Source organism: Rutilus rutilus (assembly GCF_951802725.1).
Source record: "Rutilus rutilus genome assembly, chromosome: 11".
NCBI lineage: Eukaryota > Metazoa > Chordata > Actinopteri > Cypriniformes > Leuciscidae > Rutilus > Rutilus rutilus.
Window position 1 is genome coordinate 22775 of NC_140216.1, and position 20767 is coordinate 43541.

Genomic DNA, 20767 nt, shown 5'->3' on the forward strand with positions numbered 1-20767 from the left:
GAATATTGAAATTCTCTTATTAGTTTGATCAATTCCTACTTTAATATTCTTAAAAGTTACATGCCACCTGAAATGCTAAGATGTACTGTGCAGCCAAAGAGGAAAATAGAACAAATGTATGTTAAAACTAGCTTGTCTTATGATTTAGTTGTCTAGAATTGGGAAGTGAAATGAATTTCTTAACACATAAATGTGTAATTGTTTGAGTCTCACCTTAAGTCATATATAATATATAGTTTTTGTACAAATGTATCCGACACAATCTATTTAAGAACAGTGATATTCAACAGCAATGGGTTCCTGTAAAACAGTAAAACATAGTGATAGCATAGCCAGTCATAATCAACTCTGAAATATTCTTTCACTTTTTTATTTACGTAATGAAGAAATTCTAAAGTAGAAACAACTAGCTTAATCAGCTAACAATCAGCTCTAACACACATCATATAAAAAGTAAAAAAGAATTTTACAGATTTATATCTAAGACCTAATTTCACAAAATGGATAAGGATTTAAAAACTGTCAAAATGATTTATGTAATGACATTTGCAATAATCCACCGCAGCATGCCGCTCATTTTTTGCATTAGAATAGTGGAATAATTATTGCAATGAGTTTAAAAAAAGATTTAAAAAAATAAACATTTAATAAAAAAATGTTTAACTGCTGATCTTCTGTGGTTTGTATTTATTATTAACTGAACTGTAGCTTGTCCTCATTAAATGATAGCATGCTGATATGTATTGATATTACAACAGCAATATGTCAGTGTTATTGAAATAGTGAACAAAAGCGTATGCATATGCTTCACTATTAGAGTTTCTGTAATGCCAGTGTCTATGGTTCATCTGATGTCGGCGGGTCGGAGCTGTCGTTCTCCTTCAGCTAAGAAGATCTGCATCGCCCGATAAAGCAGGTGAACGCCTAACTCCCGTTTCCTCCGCACAGACCAAGTTGACACAACACCATAGTAGTCTCCTCTTTTCTGGTTTGTGAGCATCTTCAGCCCTAATAGAAGATCAACATGTGAACAATTATGACATTAAGATAGAAACGTGTTTGCATAAACATTTGTAACTATCCAAGCAGCCAATTTCAGATCTCTTTACCAATGGCATCCACCATACAAGCCTCGCGCGTGTACGCTTCCACAGCAATGACGTTTTGGAAACAGTGCAGAGATATTACTCCGTGCCCAGCGTTCCAGACCTGCAGGATGTGCTGCACTTTTGAGCAGAGTTTCTGGAGACATCGAGAGAAAAATACCATCATAGAATGTATGATTAATATTAAGAACCATGAGCAAGAACGGTACTAAAAAGGACAGGGAGATGTGTTGTGTTTTTTTACTCAAGCAGCTTAATACTGAACATCTAATATGGTCAACGGATGCTAAACGCATGTTCTTGACGCTGGAAACCGATGAGATTTGTCCTCACGTCACGCAAGTACGGCTGAGCTCCTGTTTTTGAGCTGAGCTTCCATATTTCTATGTAGGAGCGTCAGTCAATGATTATATATTAATAAAAGCCTAAATTAAATCGATTCCATCCTGAAATTGTTATACAACCCAAATGTGATTACTCCACAACATATAGTGAATGTATAATAGTATCAAAATTCTTGTTTCTTCTGAATTTTTGTTTCAATGCTTAACAAGTGTATATATAATTTTAATGTGTTTCTATAAAATGTATCCGCCTTTCTAATTATCTGAAAAACAGTTAGGCAATTAGTCAGATCTCCACCCACCTTCGCACACATCAACTCTAGACCATGCTGGCAAAAAGTTATCAAAAGAATTTTAATTCAGTAAAGCAGGAGTTTTCACATGTGTCCTGGAGGAGCCCAGTCTCCCTCATCTACAAAAACCTGATTCAGATCATTACCACGTTAGTAGAGAATGCAAGAACAGAACTGAGTGTGTCTGATAAGAGAGACATAGAAAATGTGCAGTGCTGGGCTCCTCCAGGACAGGTTTGAGAAGCGCTAGTCTAAACTACCAGCCATTTCAGGAAGACGAAGGCTGTGATATTAATGTTGCCCACAAGAGGGAATCACAGGATAAGAGATCTTTCAAGCCTAATCTTTTTCTCTCAGTTTCAATCCCTTTGAATGGAAATAAATGCATAGATCTGGTTCATTTGTATAACTACGGTAGTTTTATATAATGTTTTTATTACAGAAATTATTGAATATATTGCAGTGAATTTAAAATAGAGACAATTTGATTTGTCTTTTTCAAGATGATGTATATGATAAGACAAACCTATTCACCATTATGGTATGAATAATAAAACAATCAATGGCCCAGTTTCACAGACAGGGCTTAGACTAAGCCAGGATTAGACCATAGATCAATTAGGACATTTAAGTAATTTTTATAAACATGCTTAGAAAAAAACATTACCGATGTGCGTCTTAAAACTAAAAAGGCACTGATATATTTTTAAGATCAGTCAGTGCAAGTTTATTTCAGTGGAAACAGCTCAGACTTACATTTTAGTCTAGGACTAGTCTTAAGCCCTGTCTGTGAAACCAGGGGTATGTGTGTTAAACTTGCAGCCTGAGTAATCATACAGACAGCCCATTCTGACATACTGTACCAATGTTTAAAAGGCTACACATATTATACAAATAAATAATGACAATGAAAAGGGCCTTATGATAAATGCTTCAGATAAATAAAGTTTTGATATGGGTCTGCATGGAGTGTTGTGAAGATGACTTTTATAGATGCACCATCAATGCCAGACTAAAATACTGTTGACAAGGTGACTCCCAATCTCCAGACACACTTTCTGGCAGAGAAGGAATATTCATTATGATCTAAAGCACACTGACAAAATCATGCAAGAGTCTTTAAAGAAAAATACAAAAATATGACCTATTATTACCTATTAAATATGACCTAGCCAAGAGCGCTGGCTTGAATCCAAAAGAACACTTTTAGCGTGTTTTAAAGAGAAAGGTCGAGCAACACAAGCCACACTGAAAATGGGCCTTTGCCATTACAGATAAAATGAAATTTTACATTTAAATTTAAAGAATTACATTTCAAAATGAATACTATTAATAATAATAATAAAATATAATATTATTGTTTTGTTTAAAGACATCTTTTGAAAGGTAGTGTTACGTTCATGCTTCTGTTGTGCTTTTCCCTCCCTCTCTCACTATTACTCTCAGTCTGCTGCTCTCAGGTCTCGTGTCACCTGTCAGTCATCATCAGTCGTCTTCTCTGCGTCCAATCCGCTGCGCCCTGGGGGTTTAAAGCCTTCCGGCGTGCCTCGTGTGGTGGAGCAGTGTGTGTGTTCAGTGGTTTGAGTTGTGTACTTTTTGTCATAATTTGTTTATTGTATCCCATTCTGTGAATCTAGCACACTTTACTTTATTGTCTGGGCTTTATGGCGCTTTATGACAGAGGGTGTTGTTCTTTTGTGGTGGAAAGGAGAACAGGTAAGCAGATGTGCGATACACACTGTGCGCGTAGTAAGGTCAAGTGTTAGACACACTAGGTAAGGAGTGTATTTTTGTTTTCTGTAGCTGGAGTACGATATTTAGGGCATCACATACATCGAACAATTTGCTTTATTTTTCACATTTTTCTTTGGGTCGTTTTGAGGGCTGGAGGAGTATAATTGTATAAGTATTTGGTTTTATATGGTTCTGTAACTTGGCGCCCCTTAGGTTCCTTTACCCGACGTTAGGGTTAGGGTTAGACATTATTTGTATTTTTTTCCCCCTTTCTTTATTTGTCTATACCACATTGTAAATAGCTCATGCACTGTAACTAGTGGCTTTGGCTTTTTGTGAAAAAATTACTGACTTTTGGCAATGATACCAATGCATCCATGGTTATTTCTGCTCATTCCAATTGACCAGCAGTAATGTAATATCTGAATGTTACGTTCCATTCCCTAGATCTTTAAAGATCGTAACAGGTAGTGTACATCTTAAAAAAGATTTTTCTCTTCATTCATCATTGACTAAATATCACACAAAAAGAATGATCAAATAAGGACACATCTGACCTTGGAGGTCTTGTCTCCTTTGAAATATTCCAGAGCTTCATAGAGGTGACTGTAAGGTCTAGAACGCTTGCCCTTCCCAACATAGAAAACCGCATTGATGAATGTCTGAAAACACTCTTTAGGGATCATGGATTGACTTCGATATGGTAGATTCTTTGTCACTCTATAAAACAGCAGTGGGAGAAAATGTTAGTAAACTATGAAAAGAAACAGTCATTGTTCAAATGAAGGCAACAAAATGTGAAAGAAAATACATGCCGTGGGTCAAGCAGCAGGTAGTTAAAGCTGGACTTAATGAAACCCTCACGCCATCTCTTATTCTGATCCGGCTTATCAAACTGCTCACACAGAGCGAGCTCATCAGCTTGGCAGTTAGGAAGCAGGAATCTGTGAAGCGCAGAATCGAGTTCTGGGCTGTAACCTGCAGCTGAGCAAGAAATGCATGATGAAGTATGGCATTTATATGCTAACACTGATCATCTACTCTTTATTCCAGAGGAACTCAACTTTTGAGGCCAATTCAATTTACCATTAACCCCCATTCATCCCCCATTAAGATACAAAATATTAAGCCAGTTTGACAGATTCATTTTTATGAAATGTAAAAGACCTTTCACACTGAGCGTGATGCGATAAAGCTTAGCGGATCGCTGATGAACGGAGCTTTCAAACTGAAGGCGAAACGATTGTTTGGCTTCATCTAATCCATGCCTGCACAATAGGTGGCGCCAACCGAGAATATATTTTTACTCGTGAGTGTATCACAAAATTAAAAGCCTGATTAATGTGGCCTTTGAGGGACAATTATAATAAAATAAAGTAAAAGCTTATGGGCCAGATGGCCACCTGTTGAGAACCTTGGCTTTATGTCATGTTATGTATTTTATTTTGTGTACTTACCACTGAAATTAGTGGGGCTCAGAGGGATTCTGGGGTTCTGAAGGGATCTCTTCAACTTCTGCACGTACAGTGGGCGGGTTTGACTGTTGATGGGTCCTGGATCTTCTCCCATTTCAATTAACTTGTTTCTGAGTTCCTTGTCGGTTAAGCCACTTACTCCAACATCACCCTGTTTGGGACGACAGCTTTCTTTGTTACGGTCTGGACTTGTAGACCCGAGCTGAAGCGAGCGCCAATCATAAAGAAGTGTGTCTTCAGAGTTACTGGTGCTTATGCTAGAACTGAAGGAGGTATTGGCCGTTGGAGGAACATGGGTCTCAATGAACTTATGGCCCTCTTCAGTGTCAGTATAAAGGTATTCCACAAGTTCATCGCTATCAGTAGTTAAAGGCTGTCCACCAAGTGTACAAGAAAGGTTTGCCAGTGTCTGCCGTGACGAGTGGACTGACAGTCGGCTCATGCTATACCGAGGTGTACATCCAGAGCGCCCTGAATTAGCACATGGATTCTTCTGTGCTTTTGGGGATTCATACGTCAAACTGGAAGGAGATTCTGAGTTATTTACCTGAAATGGCAAAGACCCTTGAGAAGTAAGTCCACACGTAACACAGGACTCTTTGTTGCCAACAGCACTAGGGATGAACTGTGGCGTTTCTGTTGTTGTTTGCTTCACTTCTTGTACATCAGTCAAATGGTCTACTAACCCTTTGCAACGAACAGGAGTGATTACCTTATTACCAGCCTCACTGGCACTCGTTTCCAACTGTGATTCAACACTCCTTTCAGAAATTAAGACTGTGTCAGCCATGCTCTCGGATAACATTTGTGTGTCAGCTTGGCTTTGGCCATCTGAGCTCACAGATAACTTCAGAGAGCTCAACTGCGAGTCAACATCCTCCATATTGCTTTCTCCATTGAAGCCGTCTTCATCAAGACTGTGCTTTGATGTACCATATGGTGACTTAACTGTGTTGCGTCGCAACCGAGTAACGGTGGGTAGCGTCTGTTCAAAGAGGCAAGAGTTGGTTTGTAAGGAGGCTAGTTTGTGGCTCATTCTCTCTGAATGACGACTCAATCTGGACCTTGTTCTCCCAGTGACAAATGGACTTGGGATATCAGTTTCATTACTGGCCACCTCAACTTTACCAGCATTTCCGCTAATTGCAGATAAACTCGCTTCTTCAATATGACTCCTGATTCCTTCTGGCAGGTGTCTGTCTCCATCTCCAACAAAGGAAAGGCGTGCATTTCTAACACTAAAAAATAACCCACTCTGTCCTACAGTCGATTCGGATTTCTGGGCACAGGGTTTGGTCAAAGGAGAATTTCCATTGTCTTTAGTACTGGGCAACCCATTTTCCACAGAACCTTCAGTTGGGCTCTGGTATGGTTCACTGCCACAGCTATTGTACTCGCTAGAGCCACTACTAATGAGGGGCTGGATGATGCTCTTAAATTCATCATCATCGTTATCATCATCATCATCATCAAGTGGTACAGGCCCCACAACAGTCTTATCAAATTCATCTTCCAATGTGTTGACTTCTTTGGAAAAAATGAATACATCATCGGGATACGTGACATCGATTCCCTGATTCTGTAACACAGTAGCCATACGTTTATTATCTAGGAAATCAGGGTATTCAGAAAGATCTAAAGTAAGATCACTAGACTGATCGAGAGAGAACTGCAGATGATCATCTTGTCCGATAATGGGCAAATAATCAATAGTTCCTCTGAAGGTGACACTCCTCCGATTTTCTGGTTGAGAACGAACAGGGATATTCTGAGACTGCAGACCATCACAGTCACTATCTGTGGCTTGATGCTGATGTTCAGATATTAACCCTGGATTGGCCTTATTGTCCACGACAGAAACACAAGTACTGGACAATATGGGTAACTCTTTACAAATTTCACCATTATTCCAAATATGAGAATCTTGTGACTCGAGATCTGACATATCTGAGAGCCAGAAAGCCTGACTTTCTCTGTTCAAAGGTTTTCCACTGTGTCTGGAAAACGAGGACAGTCGTGTGCTGCTCAGTGGGTCTGCTCCAGGAGGAATCAGCACTGACGCTTCTGGACTCAACGAACTGTCACTCATGGACTGGCCAGAAAGGATTGCTAGGAAAAAGGAAGAATACAGAATATTATGATAGTATAATTTGTTCTCCATACACATACAATAGACAAAACAATGTATTATCTTTGACGTTGATGGAACACCTCTTTTAGAACAGTGGTTCCCAATTCTGATCCTGGCGCAATCCCCCTTCACATATTTTGTAAGGGTGCTCCAATCAGGATTTTAGGGGCTGATCACTGAAACAAGTATCAACCGATACCCATCATAAAGCAAGCCTTAACTATGATATCAGTTATTGATGTATTTTAAATATCTACTTATTACTAGGCTTATTATTACTAGGCTTATTGTACGTGTGCATTGAACTTTTAAAATGTATCTACTATAATACTTGAATTGAATTAAATGTTTTGGATACCAGCATTAAATTATTGTTGTAAGTATTATTTTACTGACTCGAAGTTGGCACTGTGCATGTAAAATACCCCAAGTAGCAAGGTTTTAATTTATGGGAGAAAAAAGGGCTGTCTACTGGCGCCAAGTAAGCCTATCTTTGGATAACTATCTGTTTTTTAGACAATAACGTGATAAAATAGTTAGGTTAGATACATTTGAGTAGGCCTGTTTTGTTATAAATCAATAGCATTACTTCGGTGCAGAAGGAAGCCCGTGAGCCATGAAGGGAAGTTTGGGGGCAGATTAGGCTAATTTCCGCCTATTACAGCCTAACGTTAGTCAGCTCATCGTTTTTTGTTTTGCATCACTCATAGCTCTTAAACCTTTAAAATGGAGTTTAGGAAGATGTATGTAACCACAGGCGTTAGCTTTGGTTAACTATTGAAGTCTTTTCTCTTGTCAAAAGGCTCAACGCGACCGCAGACTTTGCGTGCAGATTAATTTCCGCCTATTTTAGACAGCCTAGTATTTTGGTATTGCATCACTCATATCTATTAAACATTCAAAATAGAGTTTAGGAAGATGTATGTAACCACAATCATTAGCTTTGAATAGCTCTTAAAGCCTATCTCTTGTCAAAAGGCTCAACGCGACCGCAGACTTTGATGAACACCGGTGTCCGTACCGTTCCTATCAATGACAGCGTAACCTCTTATCTCCCCGCTCCCAAGTCATAAATCTTGTATCTCCCATTAAACATGATTTTGGGGAAATGTTGTGTTAATGTTGGTACACAACAGTATATGATAGCAATATAAGGTATAATACCAACTTTAACGAAACAATGTTTAATAACTAAAAAAAATATGCCTTTTTTTTATTTCCTGAAAAGAAATGGTTTTGGAGAGACGAGGCCTCCGCCCGACAGCGATGACATGCGATTTATTCCCCAACTGTTAAAGTTCACTAAAGAAATAACCGACTGTGTTTAAGGAGAGAGATTCATGAACTGAGCTGCACTGACAGGGTCCCTACGCAGTGCTCACTACATGAGCACGGAATAATATTAGTATACGGAAATAAACGCAATTTGGTTATATTAGATTTTACAAATTATGTTAAATTATTATAACTTTAGCTGGACAATAACTTTATTCTAGAGATGCTATAAAGTCAAAACACTTTACTTTAATTTCCTATTATCAATGTAAAGCTGCTTTGGAACAATATACATTGTTAAAAGCGCTATATAAATGAAGATGACTTGACTATGTTTATTTTCATATTAAACATCGTAACAGACAGTTACCATACAGCACTTTAAAGGGATACTTCACCTCTGGAAAGATGAATGCGTATTTAAATTGGGTCATTTATGTAGTATTTTTGAATTTGGAGCCTTCTAGACTGAGAAAAGACAGAAAATGTATTTTTGGCTTATGTGGATGAAAGACAACAACTCAGAATGCACTTGCTTTGCTGCCCTAGGAGGCCATAGATATTATATAGAGACTAGATGCCCTATTGGCCGCTGGGCACTGAGAAATATGGCCGCCATCTTAAACCGGTCGTACTCCTAGTTTCATTGCGTGGCAGCAGTTAAGATGCAAGAGCACTGTGGACCATTTTCCTGTTCTAATCGGCGGACCATCGCAAATAGTGCCCGGGGGATTACTTTTAACATTACCGTACTATTGGTTGTATTTTGTGAATAGAATATTACCAGATAATTGAGAAGGAGCAATGATCTTTGATATTACTGTACTGAAATCGTAGCTAGCTAACGTTAGCTAGGCTATGTTTACTGCACCAGCCGGTGTTCACCCGGCATGGAGAGGTGGGGTAAAGTAATAATAACAAGAGCTTCTCGGTTATTTTAGTCCCGTCCGAATGTAATCTCAGTAATCATTACGGACAATGTCAGTAAAGATTACAGCGACTTTTACCTTCTGTAAAAGGTCCGGGAAAATTACCTCAGGTAACGTTTTAATAAACGTGCGAATAGACCCACTGTAAATCAAGTAATTTCGTGTTTAAAAGTAGTTTCCTGTGGTTTTTCAAGTATTGACACGCTTGAAAAGGCATTCAGTTGCGTTCTAGACACTGGGAGAAGTGCATTAGCGTTAGGTTAGGAATTACCAACACAATCCAATCTGAAGTTAATTCATACATTGTTTGACCGGACATAACTGTTTTACACAAATAACCTATATGTAGCCTATGTATATGTACACTCACCTAAAGGATTATTAGGAACACCTGTTCAATTTATCATTAATGCAATTATCTAATCAACCAATCACATGGCAGTTGCTTCAATGCATTTAGGGGTGTGGTCCTGGTCAAGACAATCTCCTGAACTCCAAACTGAATGTCAGAATGGGAAAGAAAGGTGATTTAAGCAATTTTGAGCGTGGCATGGTTGTTGGTGCCAGACGGCCGGTCTGAGTATTTCACAATCTGCTCAGTTACTGGGATTTTCACGCACAATCATTTCTAGGGTTTACAAAGAATGGTGTGAAAAGGGAAAAACATCCAGTATGCGGCAGTCCTGTGGGTGAAAATGCCTTGTTGATGCTAGAGGTCAGAGGAGAATGGGCCGACTGATTCAAGCTGATAGAAGAGCAACTTTGACTGAAATAACCACTCGTTACAACCGAGGTATGCAGCAAAGCATTTGTGAAGCCACAACACGCACAACCTTGAGGCGGATGGGCTACAACAGCAGAAGACCCCCCCGGGTACCACTCATCTCCACTACAAATAGGAAAAAGAGGCTACAATTTGCACAAGCTCACCAAAATTGGTCAGTTGAAGACTGGAATAATGTTGCCTGGTCTGATGAGTCTCGATTTCTGTTGAGACATTCAGATGGTAGAGTCAGAATTTGTGTTTACGCCAAATTCTGACTCTACCATCTGAATGTCTCAACAGAAATCGAGACTCATCAGACCAGGCAACATTTGAGAACAATGAGAACATGGATCCATCATGCCTTGTTACCACTGTGCAGGCTGGTGGTGGTGGTGTAATGGTGTGGGGGATGTTTTCTTGGCACACTTTAGGCCCCTTAGTGCCAATTGGGCATCGTTTAAATGCCACGGCCTACCTGAGCATTGTTTCTGACCATGTCCATCCCTTTATGACCACCATGTACCCATCCTCTGATGGCTACTTCCAGCAGGTTAATGCACCATGTCACAAAGCTCGAATCATTTCAAATTGGTTTCTTGAACAAGACAGTTCACTGTACTAAAATGGCCCCCACAGTCACCAGATCTCAACCCAATAGAGCATCTTTGGGATGTGGTGGAACGGGAGCTTCGTGCCCTGGATGTGCATCCCACAAATCTCCATCAACTGCAAGATGCTATCCTATCAATATGGGCCAACATTTCTAAAGAATGCTTTCAGCACCTTGTTGAATCAATGCCACGTAGAATTAAGGCAGTTCTGAAGGCGAAAGGGGGTCAAACACAGTATTAGTATGGTGTTCCTAATAATCCTTTAGGTGAGTGTGTATATATATATATATATATATATATACACGTGATATCAGGAAGCAATGTAATACACACGTTTCTTCAAATTATTAAAATATTACTTTACTGCAACTATCTGTTTCTGCTTCTTTATCATATTTATAGTGTGTGATTTATAAAATACCTTATATCCTACATCACATATTTTGATTTTGGACGTCTGGTCACTTTATATCTTATATCTGAATATTATATTACTGTTAAGCCTACTATGAATATTAAAATACGCCGAACCATGTGTCCTGTATCATAGCTACATGAATGACCTTTGTAGGCAGTAGCGGTCGATAGGGCGTCTATCTATATGATGTCTATGTAGGAGGCCACTCCCAAGCCACGCCTACCAGTAAGAGAGCACAGTTAAACAACTAGGCTAGGCTACTAGTGAGTCTCCTTGACAAGTCTGCCCGGGTTTTTGAGATCGCACAAAATGTCCAGGATTCGGCTTTTGCGTTCTACAGTCGCCATTCATCATGTTTACTGTGGCGAGCAGGACGAGGCTGAGGGAGAACGACGCGAGGCCGGTGGCGTGATTACTGATGAGCGACACCTGTGAGACGCACCGGTCTCGTATCTCTCACGGAGGAGCGGGTATTCTCTTAGCAATGGTAAAACGCACATCAACCGATCACTTGTTTAACGTTCGTGTAAACACTCAGATGATTTTCCAATCGGAATGAATTCAGTTAGACTGAAACAAAAGGTGTGCATGTAAACAATGAATGGCGACTGCAGAAAGCAAAAGCCGAATCCCGGACATTTTGGACGATCTCGATGGCCGGATATGTCCGGGAAAAAGAGGATGTATGGTAACCCCTACTACTCAGCTTTCTCCACAGAACAAGAGCCTGATAGCTTAGCTTCCAAATAAAAGATGGCTGACACTGTTTGTACATTCTGTGAGTGAGATCCCTCTATGGGCAGGTTGAGAACATGCGGGACAGCTCCTCCTACTGGCTGTAGTCTCTCGCCTCTGGCCAAAACATCCTCTGATGAGGCAAAATGATGATTTTTGCGTTATCTGAGGATTTTTTCCAGACAAAAAATACATAAATCTCTCGTCTCAGGGGGATATGAGGGTGGAAAGCACGGTAATTCAAAAATACTACAGGTTTTCTACTAATACAAAGCTTAATGCTAAATCCTGAAGTATTCCTTTAAATATGACCATTTACTAGGGGGGGTGTAACGATTCACTCATTTTCTCTATGCATCGAATACAAATCCTTATGATGCATATGCATCGATCGTGAAACGTACTTTTGAATTGTCAATCGTTGTTTTCCGTCAATAATCAATTAAAAATGCTAGGATTCAAATTAGTCGCGATTTGATAGCGATTCAGTGCTTTAAAATTAAACATTAAATTATTACTATTTAATTTCTTCCCAACTGCGTAGGGAACAGGGAGCAGTGAACTGTGTAGGGAACAGAGAGTGAGAACAGAGAGAGAGAACAGAGAGAGAGAACAGAGAGAGAGAACTGTGTAGGGAACAGGGAGCAGTGAACTGCGTAGGGAACAGAGAGCAGTGGGAAACAGAGAGCAGTGGGAAACAGAGAGCAGTGGGAAACAGAGAGCAGTGGGAAACAGAGGGCAGTGAACTGCATAGGGAACAGAGAGCAGTGGGAAACAGAGAGCAGTGGGAAACAGAGAGCAGTGGGAAACAGAGGGCAGTGAACTGCATAGGGAACAGAGAGCAGTGAACTGCGTAGGGAACAGAGGGCAGTGAACTGCGTAGGGAACAGAGAGCAGTGAACTGCGTAGGGAACAGAGAGCAGTGAACTGCATAGGGAACAGAGAGCAGTGGGAAACAGAGAGCAGTGGGAAACAGAGAGCAGTGGGAAACAGAGGGCAGTGAACTGCATAGGGAACAGAGAGCAGTGGGAAACAGAGGGCAGTGAACTGCGTAGGGAACAGAGAGCAGTGGGAAACAGAGAGCAGTGGGAAACAGAGAGCAGTGGGAAACAGAGGGCAGTGAACTGCATAGGGAACAGAGAGCAGTGAACTGCGTAGGGAACAGAGGGCAGTGAACTGCGTAGGGAACAGAGAGCAGTGAACTGCGTAGGGAACAGAGAGCAGTGAACTGCATAGGGAACAGAGAGCAGTGAACTGCGTAGGGAACAGAGGGCAGTGAACTGCATAGGGAACAGAGATCAGTAGGGAACAGAGAGCAGTAGGGAACAGAGAGCAGTGAACTGCGTAGGGAACAGAGAGCAGTGGGAAACAGAGAGCAGTGGGAAACAGAGGGCAGTGAACTGCATAGGGAACAGAGAGCAGTGAACTGCGTAGGGAACAGAGGGCAGTGAACTGCATAGGGAACAGAGATCAGTAGGGAACAGAGAGCAGTGAACTGCGTAGGGAACAGAGGGCAGTGAACTGCATAGGGAACAGAGATCAGTAGGGAACAGAGAGCAGTAGGGAACAGAGAGCAGTGAACTGCGTAGGGAACAGAGAGCAGTGGGAAACAGAGGGCAGTGAACTGCGTAGGGAACAGAGAGCAGTGAACTGCATAGGGAACAGAGAGCAGTGAACTGCATAGGGAACAGAGATCAGTAGGGAACAGAGAGCAGTAGGGAACAGAGAGCAGTGAACTGCGTAGGGAACAGAGGGCAGTGAACTGCATAGGGAACAGAGATCAGTAGGGAACAGAGAGCAGTAGGGAACAGAGAGCAGTGAACTGCATAGGGAACAGAGAGCAGTAGGAAACAGAGAGCAGTGAACTGCGTAGGGAACAGAGAGCAGTGAACTGCGTAGGGAACAGAGAGCAGTGAACTGCGTAGGGAACAGAGAGCAGTGAACTGCGTAGGGAACAGAGAGCAGTAGGGAACAGAGAGCAGTAGGGAACAGAGAGCAGTGAACTGCATAGGGAACAGAGAGCAGTGAACTGCGTAGGGAACAGAGAGCAGTGAACTGCGTAGGGAACAGAGAGCAGTGAACTGCATAGGGAACAGAGAGCAGTAGGGAACAGAGAGCAGTGAACTGCATAGGGAACAGAGAGCAGTAGGGAACAGAGAGCAGTGAACTGCGTAGGGAACAGAGAGCAGTGAACTGCATAGGGAACAGAGAGCAGTAGGGAACAAGGAGAAGTGAAATGCATAGGGAACAGAGAGCAGTAGGGAACAGGGAGCAGTGAACTGCATAGGGAACAGAGAGCAGTGGGAAACAGAGGGCAGTGAACTGCATAGGGAACAGAGATCAGTAGGGAACAGAGAGCAGTGAACTGCGTAGGGAACAGAGGGCAGTGAACTGCATAGGGAACAGAGATCAGTAGGGAACAGAGAGCAGTAGGGAACAGAGAGCAGTGAACTGCGTAGGGAACAGAGAGCAGTGGGAAACAGAGGGCAGTGAACTGCGTAGGGAACAGAGAGCAGTGAACTGCATAGGGAACAGAGAGCAGTGAACTGCGTAGGGAACAGAGATCAGTAGGGAACAGAGAGCAGTGAACTGCGTAGGGAACAGAGAGCAGTGAACTGCGTAGGGAACAGAGAGCAGTGAACTGCGTAGGGAACAGAGAGCAGTGAACTGCGTAGGGAACAGAGAGCAGTGAACTGCGTAGGGAACAGAGAGCAGTGAACTGCATAGGGAACAGAGAGCAGTAGGGAACAGAGAGCAGTAGGGAACAGAGAGCAGTGAACTGCGTAGGGAACAGAGAGCAGTGGGAAACAGAGGGCAGTGAACTGCGTAGGGAACAGAGAGCAGTGAACTGCATAGGGAACAGAGGGCAGTGAACTGCATAGGGAACAGAGATCAGTAGGGAACAGAGAGCAGTAGGGAACAGAGAGCAGTGAACTGCATAGGGAACAGAGAGCAGTAGGGAACAGAGAGCAGTAGGGAACAGAGAGCAGTGAACTGCATAGGGAACAGAGAGCAGTGAACTGCGTAGGGAACAGAGAGCAGTGAACTGCATAGGGAACAGAGAGCAGTAGGGAACAGAGAGCAGTGAACTGCATAGGGAACAGAGAGCAGTAGGGAACAGAGAGCAGTGAACTGCGTAGGGAACAGAGAGCAGTGAACTGCATAGGGAACAGAGAGCAGTAGGGAACAGGGAGCAGTGAACTGCATAGGGAACAGAGAGCAGTAGGGAACAGGGAGCAGTGAACTGCGTAGGGAACAGAGAGCAGTGAACTGCGTAGGGAACAGAGAGCAGTGAACTGCATAGGGAACAGAGAGCAGTAGGGAACAGGGAGCAGTGAACTGCATAGGGAACAGAGAGCAGTAGGGAACAGGGAGCAGTGAACTGCGTAGGGAACAGAGAGCAGTAGGGAACAGGGAGCAGTGAACTGCGTAGGGAACAGAGAGCAGTGAACTGCGTAGGGAACAGAGAGCAGTGAACTGCGTAGGGAACAGAGAGCAGTAGGGAACAGAGAGCAGTGAACTGCGTAGGGAACAGAGAGCAGTGAACTGCGTAGGGAACAGAGAGCAGTGAACTGCGTAGGGAACAGAGAGCAGTGAACTGCATAGGGAACAGAGAGCAGTGAACTGCGTAGGGAACAGAGAGCAGTAGGGAACAGAGAGCAGTGAACTGCGTAGGGAACAGAGAGCAGTAGGGAACAGAGAGCAGTGAACTGCGTAGGGAACAGAGAGCAGTAGGGAACAGAGAGCAGTGAACTGCGTAGGGAACAGAGAGCAGTAGGGAACAGGGAGCAGTGAACTGCGTAGGGAACAGAGAGCAGTGAACTGCGTAGGGAACAGAGAGCAGTGAACTGCGTAGGGAACAGAGAGCAGTGAACTGCGTAGGGAACAGAGAGCAGTGAACTGCGTAGGGAACAGGGAGCAGTGAACTGCGTAGGGAACAGAGAGCAGTGAACTGCGTAGGGAACAGGGAGCAGTGAACTGCGTAGGGAACAGAGAGCAGTGAACTGCGTAGGGAACAGAGAGCAGTGAACTGCGTAGGGAACAGAGAGCAGTAGGGAACAGAGGGCAGTGAACTGCATAGGGAACAGAGAGCAGTGAACTGCGTAGGGAACAGGGAGCAGTGAACTGCGTAGGGAACAGAGAGCAGTGAACTGCGTAGGGAACAGAGAGCAGTGAACTGCGTAGGGAACAGGGAGCAGTGAACTGCGTAGGGAACAGAGAGCAGTGAACTGCGTAGGGAACAGAGAGCAGTAGGGAACAGAGGGCAGTGAACTGCATAGGGAACAGAGAGCAGTGAACTGCGTAGGGAACAGGGAGCAGTAGAGAACAGAGGGCAGTGAACTGCATAGGGAACAGAGAGCAGTGAACTGCGTAGGGAACAGGGAGCAGTAGGGAACAGAGGGCAGTGAACTGCATAGGGAACAGAGAGCAGTGAACTGCGTAGGGAACAGGGAGCAGTGAACTGCATAGGGAACAGAGAGCAGTGAACTGCGTAGGGAACAGGGATCTAACCCTAACTGTGTTAGAACAAGGCCTGTTAAATAACTTAAACGATAACAACAACAAAATCTTACAATATTGAAATTTGGGTCCATCATGTTCCTCTTCGGATGTGTGGGACTCATACTCTTGAAGAAGACTAGCACATTTACTGTTCTCCTCCTGTTCTGCCAGATCAGATGGTTTATTCCCATCCTAGAAATAAAGCAGTAAACACTTTTATAAGGTTCCTCACTCAGCAACTGTATAAAAAAAGTATAAATTAAAAAGTCACTTTCAGCTTTCACTTAATTTAAAAAACTGAGTTAAATGTCTAGATCTATACAGATGGCCTCCATCCACACAGGGTCAGCACTGGAGATGTCAATGCACTGAATGCTTTACTTGATCTGTGAGGTTTGGGTCTCCACCGTTCCGTAAGAGTAATCTGAGGTTCTGAAAACACCCCCAAGATGCAGCGATATGTAATGGAGTCAGACCCTCACTACTCCTAAAAAACAACAACAACAACAACGTCATCTTCAACACAGCTATGTAGGAAACATTGGTGGACCAGGTGAATGTTCAGCAATACTTCTTTGCCATGGGCATCATTCTATTACTGCACTGAATGGCGTGAATGACCAATCATAGACAAGCATTCCTAGAACGCTAGCGTGTAACTGATATGATCATAGCATGGCCGTGCACCACTCGTGTCTAGCGGTGTAACTGACCTGAGGTTTGGGTCGGCTCCGTGCTGAAGGAGGAGTTTCAGGCAACGCAGTCCTTTCTCAGACTCTTTACCTGAAGATAGATGAACCGCTGCCACGCCGTCCCGGATGATCCCATTGGGATTAGCACCCCGACACAGCAGAGACTCCACACACCTGCAGAACAATAGCAAGATCATGATCATACCTGCGCGTGGCAGCATGTCCAACACAAGTGAACTCACCTTCACTGCAGAAGAGTTAGGGTCTACTGCATGAAATGTCAAATAAAGGTAAATTAAAAGTCTAAATCTAAAGTTTAAAAAGCCATTTTACACAATTTATAAGGCAATATATTACAGGCGCCTTGGATTTTATTCTCTTCTAAACCACAAAAACTCACTGCAACACTTTCCTAAACATCCGCATTTCCCTTCGGCTGATCCTGACACGAGTGCAAAGCTGATTCAGTGCTAGTTTGATCTATTATTTAATGTTAATAAGATGTTAATGAGGTCTTGTTAATGAATTTCTGTTTTGTTGAAGGTAATTAAATCCACAGTTTTTCAATAACTGAAGAATATCTAGGAGCTGAAGCCACAGTAATTCACACAATGATAAACAGCAGACTTCTACAACTCTTGACATGGCAGGGTTAGATTCAGAGAGTTAATATAAACAATTTAGAGATAATCACCATATTTGTAATGAAACCGTCATTTTTTAAATATGTATTATAATCATATTATATAATAATATATAACAGCTATCATGTTATTGTTATCACTGTAAAGCACTTAGGTAAAGTTGGTTTTATTTCCGTATATTCGCACATTCGCGTTAAAGAACTTTTTCAATTAAATAGTCAATAAAGCTATTTTTTTATCGACAATCAAAGATTGTGAACTACAACATTTTCTACCATCGATCAAAATGGGCAAGTATATTTTTAATGCATACATACTTTAGTAGAATATTCAATGTAGTGTGGTAACCAAGATAGGGACCGTCTAAAAAGTTCATATTGTTTTTCATCGTGTGCAAACAGACAACTACATTTTAGCCAACTGCAGATGTACTGGCAAATATCTCTCACATTATGTGTTGTGATGCTATAGAATGTCCTTTAGCAACAAAACCTGCATTATAATGATGGTGTTTAAAAAGGTGTTTATGAAATAATAATGAATGAACCTGTACATGATCTGTATTTTGGTAACAATCCAGACTGTAGAAAGTGGAAAATCATGTTTAATCTCCTGAACATAGTTAATCGCTACATTTTACAACCGTTTATATTTATTTATTTGAAAAAAAAATGAAAAAGAACTGTGTAAGTGTGGTGGTTTTAATAATGACATATGATTTATTTCAAAAGGTTTTGAAAAGCATCGAGACGACTGCTACAAAGCAAGTTGGATCATCTTGTCTGGACCCTACAGAACACACTACAGCCCATGTCTTGCTGTTTTATTCACCTCTGTTTTTCTGTTTTTATCTGTGATAAAGAGTTGAATAAAAAGAATGGCTAAACTCTATTTTATGTTTTCCTGTTGTATGACATCTGTGTTTAACATTGAACTCTAACAATAACACAATTCATGTACATTGATTGATGTTTACAGTCCTGCAGAAATATTACTGTCCGTGGTACTGAATCCATCAGATTATTGACAAGTACTCAGAAAACATGACAGCAAACATGATGTTTATTTACTACAACCATTGGAATATATATATATATATATATATATATATATATATATATATATATATATATATATATATATAAACACTATAGGTGAATTACAGTTTATTACATAAACATATGTAATAAACACATGTAATAATGTTTATTACATAAATATATTTGATAATTGTACAGTAAGGGAGTTGTTTGTCAAAATTGCACCTGTAGTAAGTCAGTCTGGTCAGTAGGAACATACTACAACCTTTGGAACATGAAAAAATCTCTTTGGTGAATTACTGTAACTTTTACATAAAACATTTTTGCGTACTGTATGTACAATAGCCTACACAAAAGTACACTAAAGCAGTCTAGGTGAATACGCAGCAAATATCTAACCTGAAACTATTTTTACCCTGGGTGTTTTTTTTTTTTAACTTGACTATGTTCATAGTGAAGGTCCTACATGATCAAGTCTGCAACTTGGGTAAAGTTGCTTATTCGCTTCGCATATTTGCGGAGTTCCGCGTTCAATATCTCGTGAGCTGAATATTGTTACTACACAAATAACATTGTTTTAATATTTTAATCTCCTCAAAACGAGCTTTCCTTCGGGTTTGCACTTTGCAGATGGTCCCTTCTTAGCAGCCTGCGCATAGAGATCAATGTATTTTGTCCAGTGCGAAGGAAAGATCGTTTTGAGGAAATTTATGTTGTAGCTTCTGGTGTTTTATCTGTAGTTATATGTGATAGGTGTTGTGTGTAGCAACAACGTTTAGTTCACGAGTTATTGAACGCGGAAGTCCGCGAATGTGCGAATATGCGGATATAAAACCAACTTTACCTAAGTCTGTAAAGCCATATTACCTTTGTTTATAAATTACTTTTTAATTTATTTAAAATAAACATACTTTAATTAAGGTGTTTTTACTTGAATAAAAATACTTTTATTTTATTTATTAAAAGAAACAGAAAAATAGTAGTAAAAAAATAAGTGTTTTGATCAAGCATTAACTTTAATTAAGGATTTGTATCAATAATGTCAATATTATCTCATTTGCTTCACCAACTCATACATTTCTTTTCCAAAAAGGGTTTTTCCATCAGAGTTCAATAAAAAGACACTTTGAGCTCCATTACATCCCATTTCAAATGTACAAAATTATAATGACTTTAAAGTAAAATAATTATTACAGAGCACAAGCAATTCATGAAACCACTGAACCCGATTTCTGTTGTTTTGGCCATTAGAAATTAAAAATAATTTGTGTTTCGATGACAGCTTGATCCTAACATGCCATTTCTGAAAACAAGCGTGTTCTTCGTTCTGTTTTAATGATTATCTTACTGTAAGACAGCGTGGTTTTATTGTTTACTTGTTTATTTTTTATAAATCTACAAGGACACTGGAAGTTTAAGTTATCCTAATGTAAGAGTTAGAACAATGTGAACAACGTTATAGTTACTGAGATACAGCCCTTGTGACAAATAGAAACTTATATTTAAAGTGCAAAAGTCCGTGTTTACCTGGCGTCCGCCTCACTGACGGCATCGATCAGCAGAGCCTCTAACTGCGCCATTACTGCGAGTTAAACTGCTTCCACGCCATGTTTCTACAGTCTAAACACTCAGCGAAAGGACTCAAAAAGGTTCTTAAACATTTTTGTCTTTGTTTTGATGAAGTTTCCTCTGAACAAGAATGTTTATCCTCACACCGCTGTCATCCACAACAAAATTCCCTCCATTCACTGTTTTTCCGCTTCGGCCAAATGACACAGCGCCATCTGCCATTGCGGAGGTGTAGTGACTCACAGCGCCCTCTGCCGTCGCGGAGGTGTAGTGACTCACAGAGACTCACAGCGCCCTCTGCCGTCGCGGAGGTGTAGTGACTCACAGAGACTCACAGCGCCCTCTGCCGTCGCGGAGGTGTAGTGACTCACAGAGACTCACAGCGCCCTCTGCCGTCGCGGAGGTGTAGTGACTCACAGCGCCATCTGCCGTCGCGGAGGTGTAGTAACTCACAGCGCCATCTGCCGTCGCGGAGGTGTAGTGACTCACAGAGACTGGCGCC

At 41.5% G+C, this 20767-nt stretch overlaps 1 protein-coding gene across 1 annotated transcript; it reads right to left on the bottom strand.

Annotated features, from left to right (window-relative positions):
- Nucleotides 1-354: 354 nt before the first annotated feature.
- Nucleotides 355-20463, bottom strand: LOC311299538 (uncharacterized protein). The gene is made up of 9 exons (XM_084423127.1): nucleotides 20224-20463; nucleotides 17034-17186; nucleotides 16702-16807; nucleotides 16392-16512; nucleotides 4935-7061; nucleotides 4293-4461; nucleotides 4035-4197; nucleotides 1110-1242; nucleotides 355-1008 (listed from the first exon to the last, which is right to left on the bottom strand). Exons 1-9 carry the CDS (start codon nucleotides 20274-20276, stop codon nucleotides 845-847), a joined length of 3189 nt encoding a protein of 1062 aa, XP_084279253.1. The 5' UTR covers nucleotides 20277-20463; the 3' UTR covers nucleotides 355-844.
- Between the last annotated feature and the right edge of the window lie 304 nt (nucleotides 20464-20767).

What these genes read in the sequence shown, in the direction of transcription:
- LOC311299538 (XM_084423127.1), bottom strand. Translation starts at nt 20,276, where the DNA reads ATGGCGCAGTTAGAGGCTCTGCTGATCGATGCCGTCAGTGAGGCGGAC. An exon ending in GGAGCCGACCCAAACCTCAG is followed by an intron (nt 16,808 to 17,033) that starts GTCAGTTACACC and finishes GTTGTTTTTTAG; the next exon opens with GAGTAGTGAGGGTCTGACTC. An exon ending in AAGGAGACAAGACCTCCAAG is followed by an intron (nt 1,243 to 4,034) that starts GTCAGATGTGTC and finishes CGATGTCTCCAG; the next exon opens with AAACTCTGCTCAAAAGTGCA.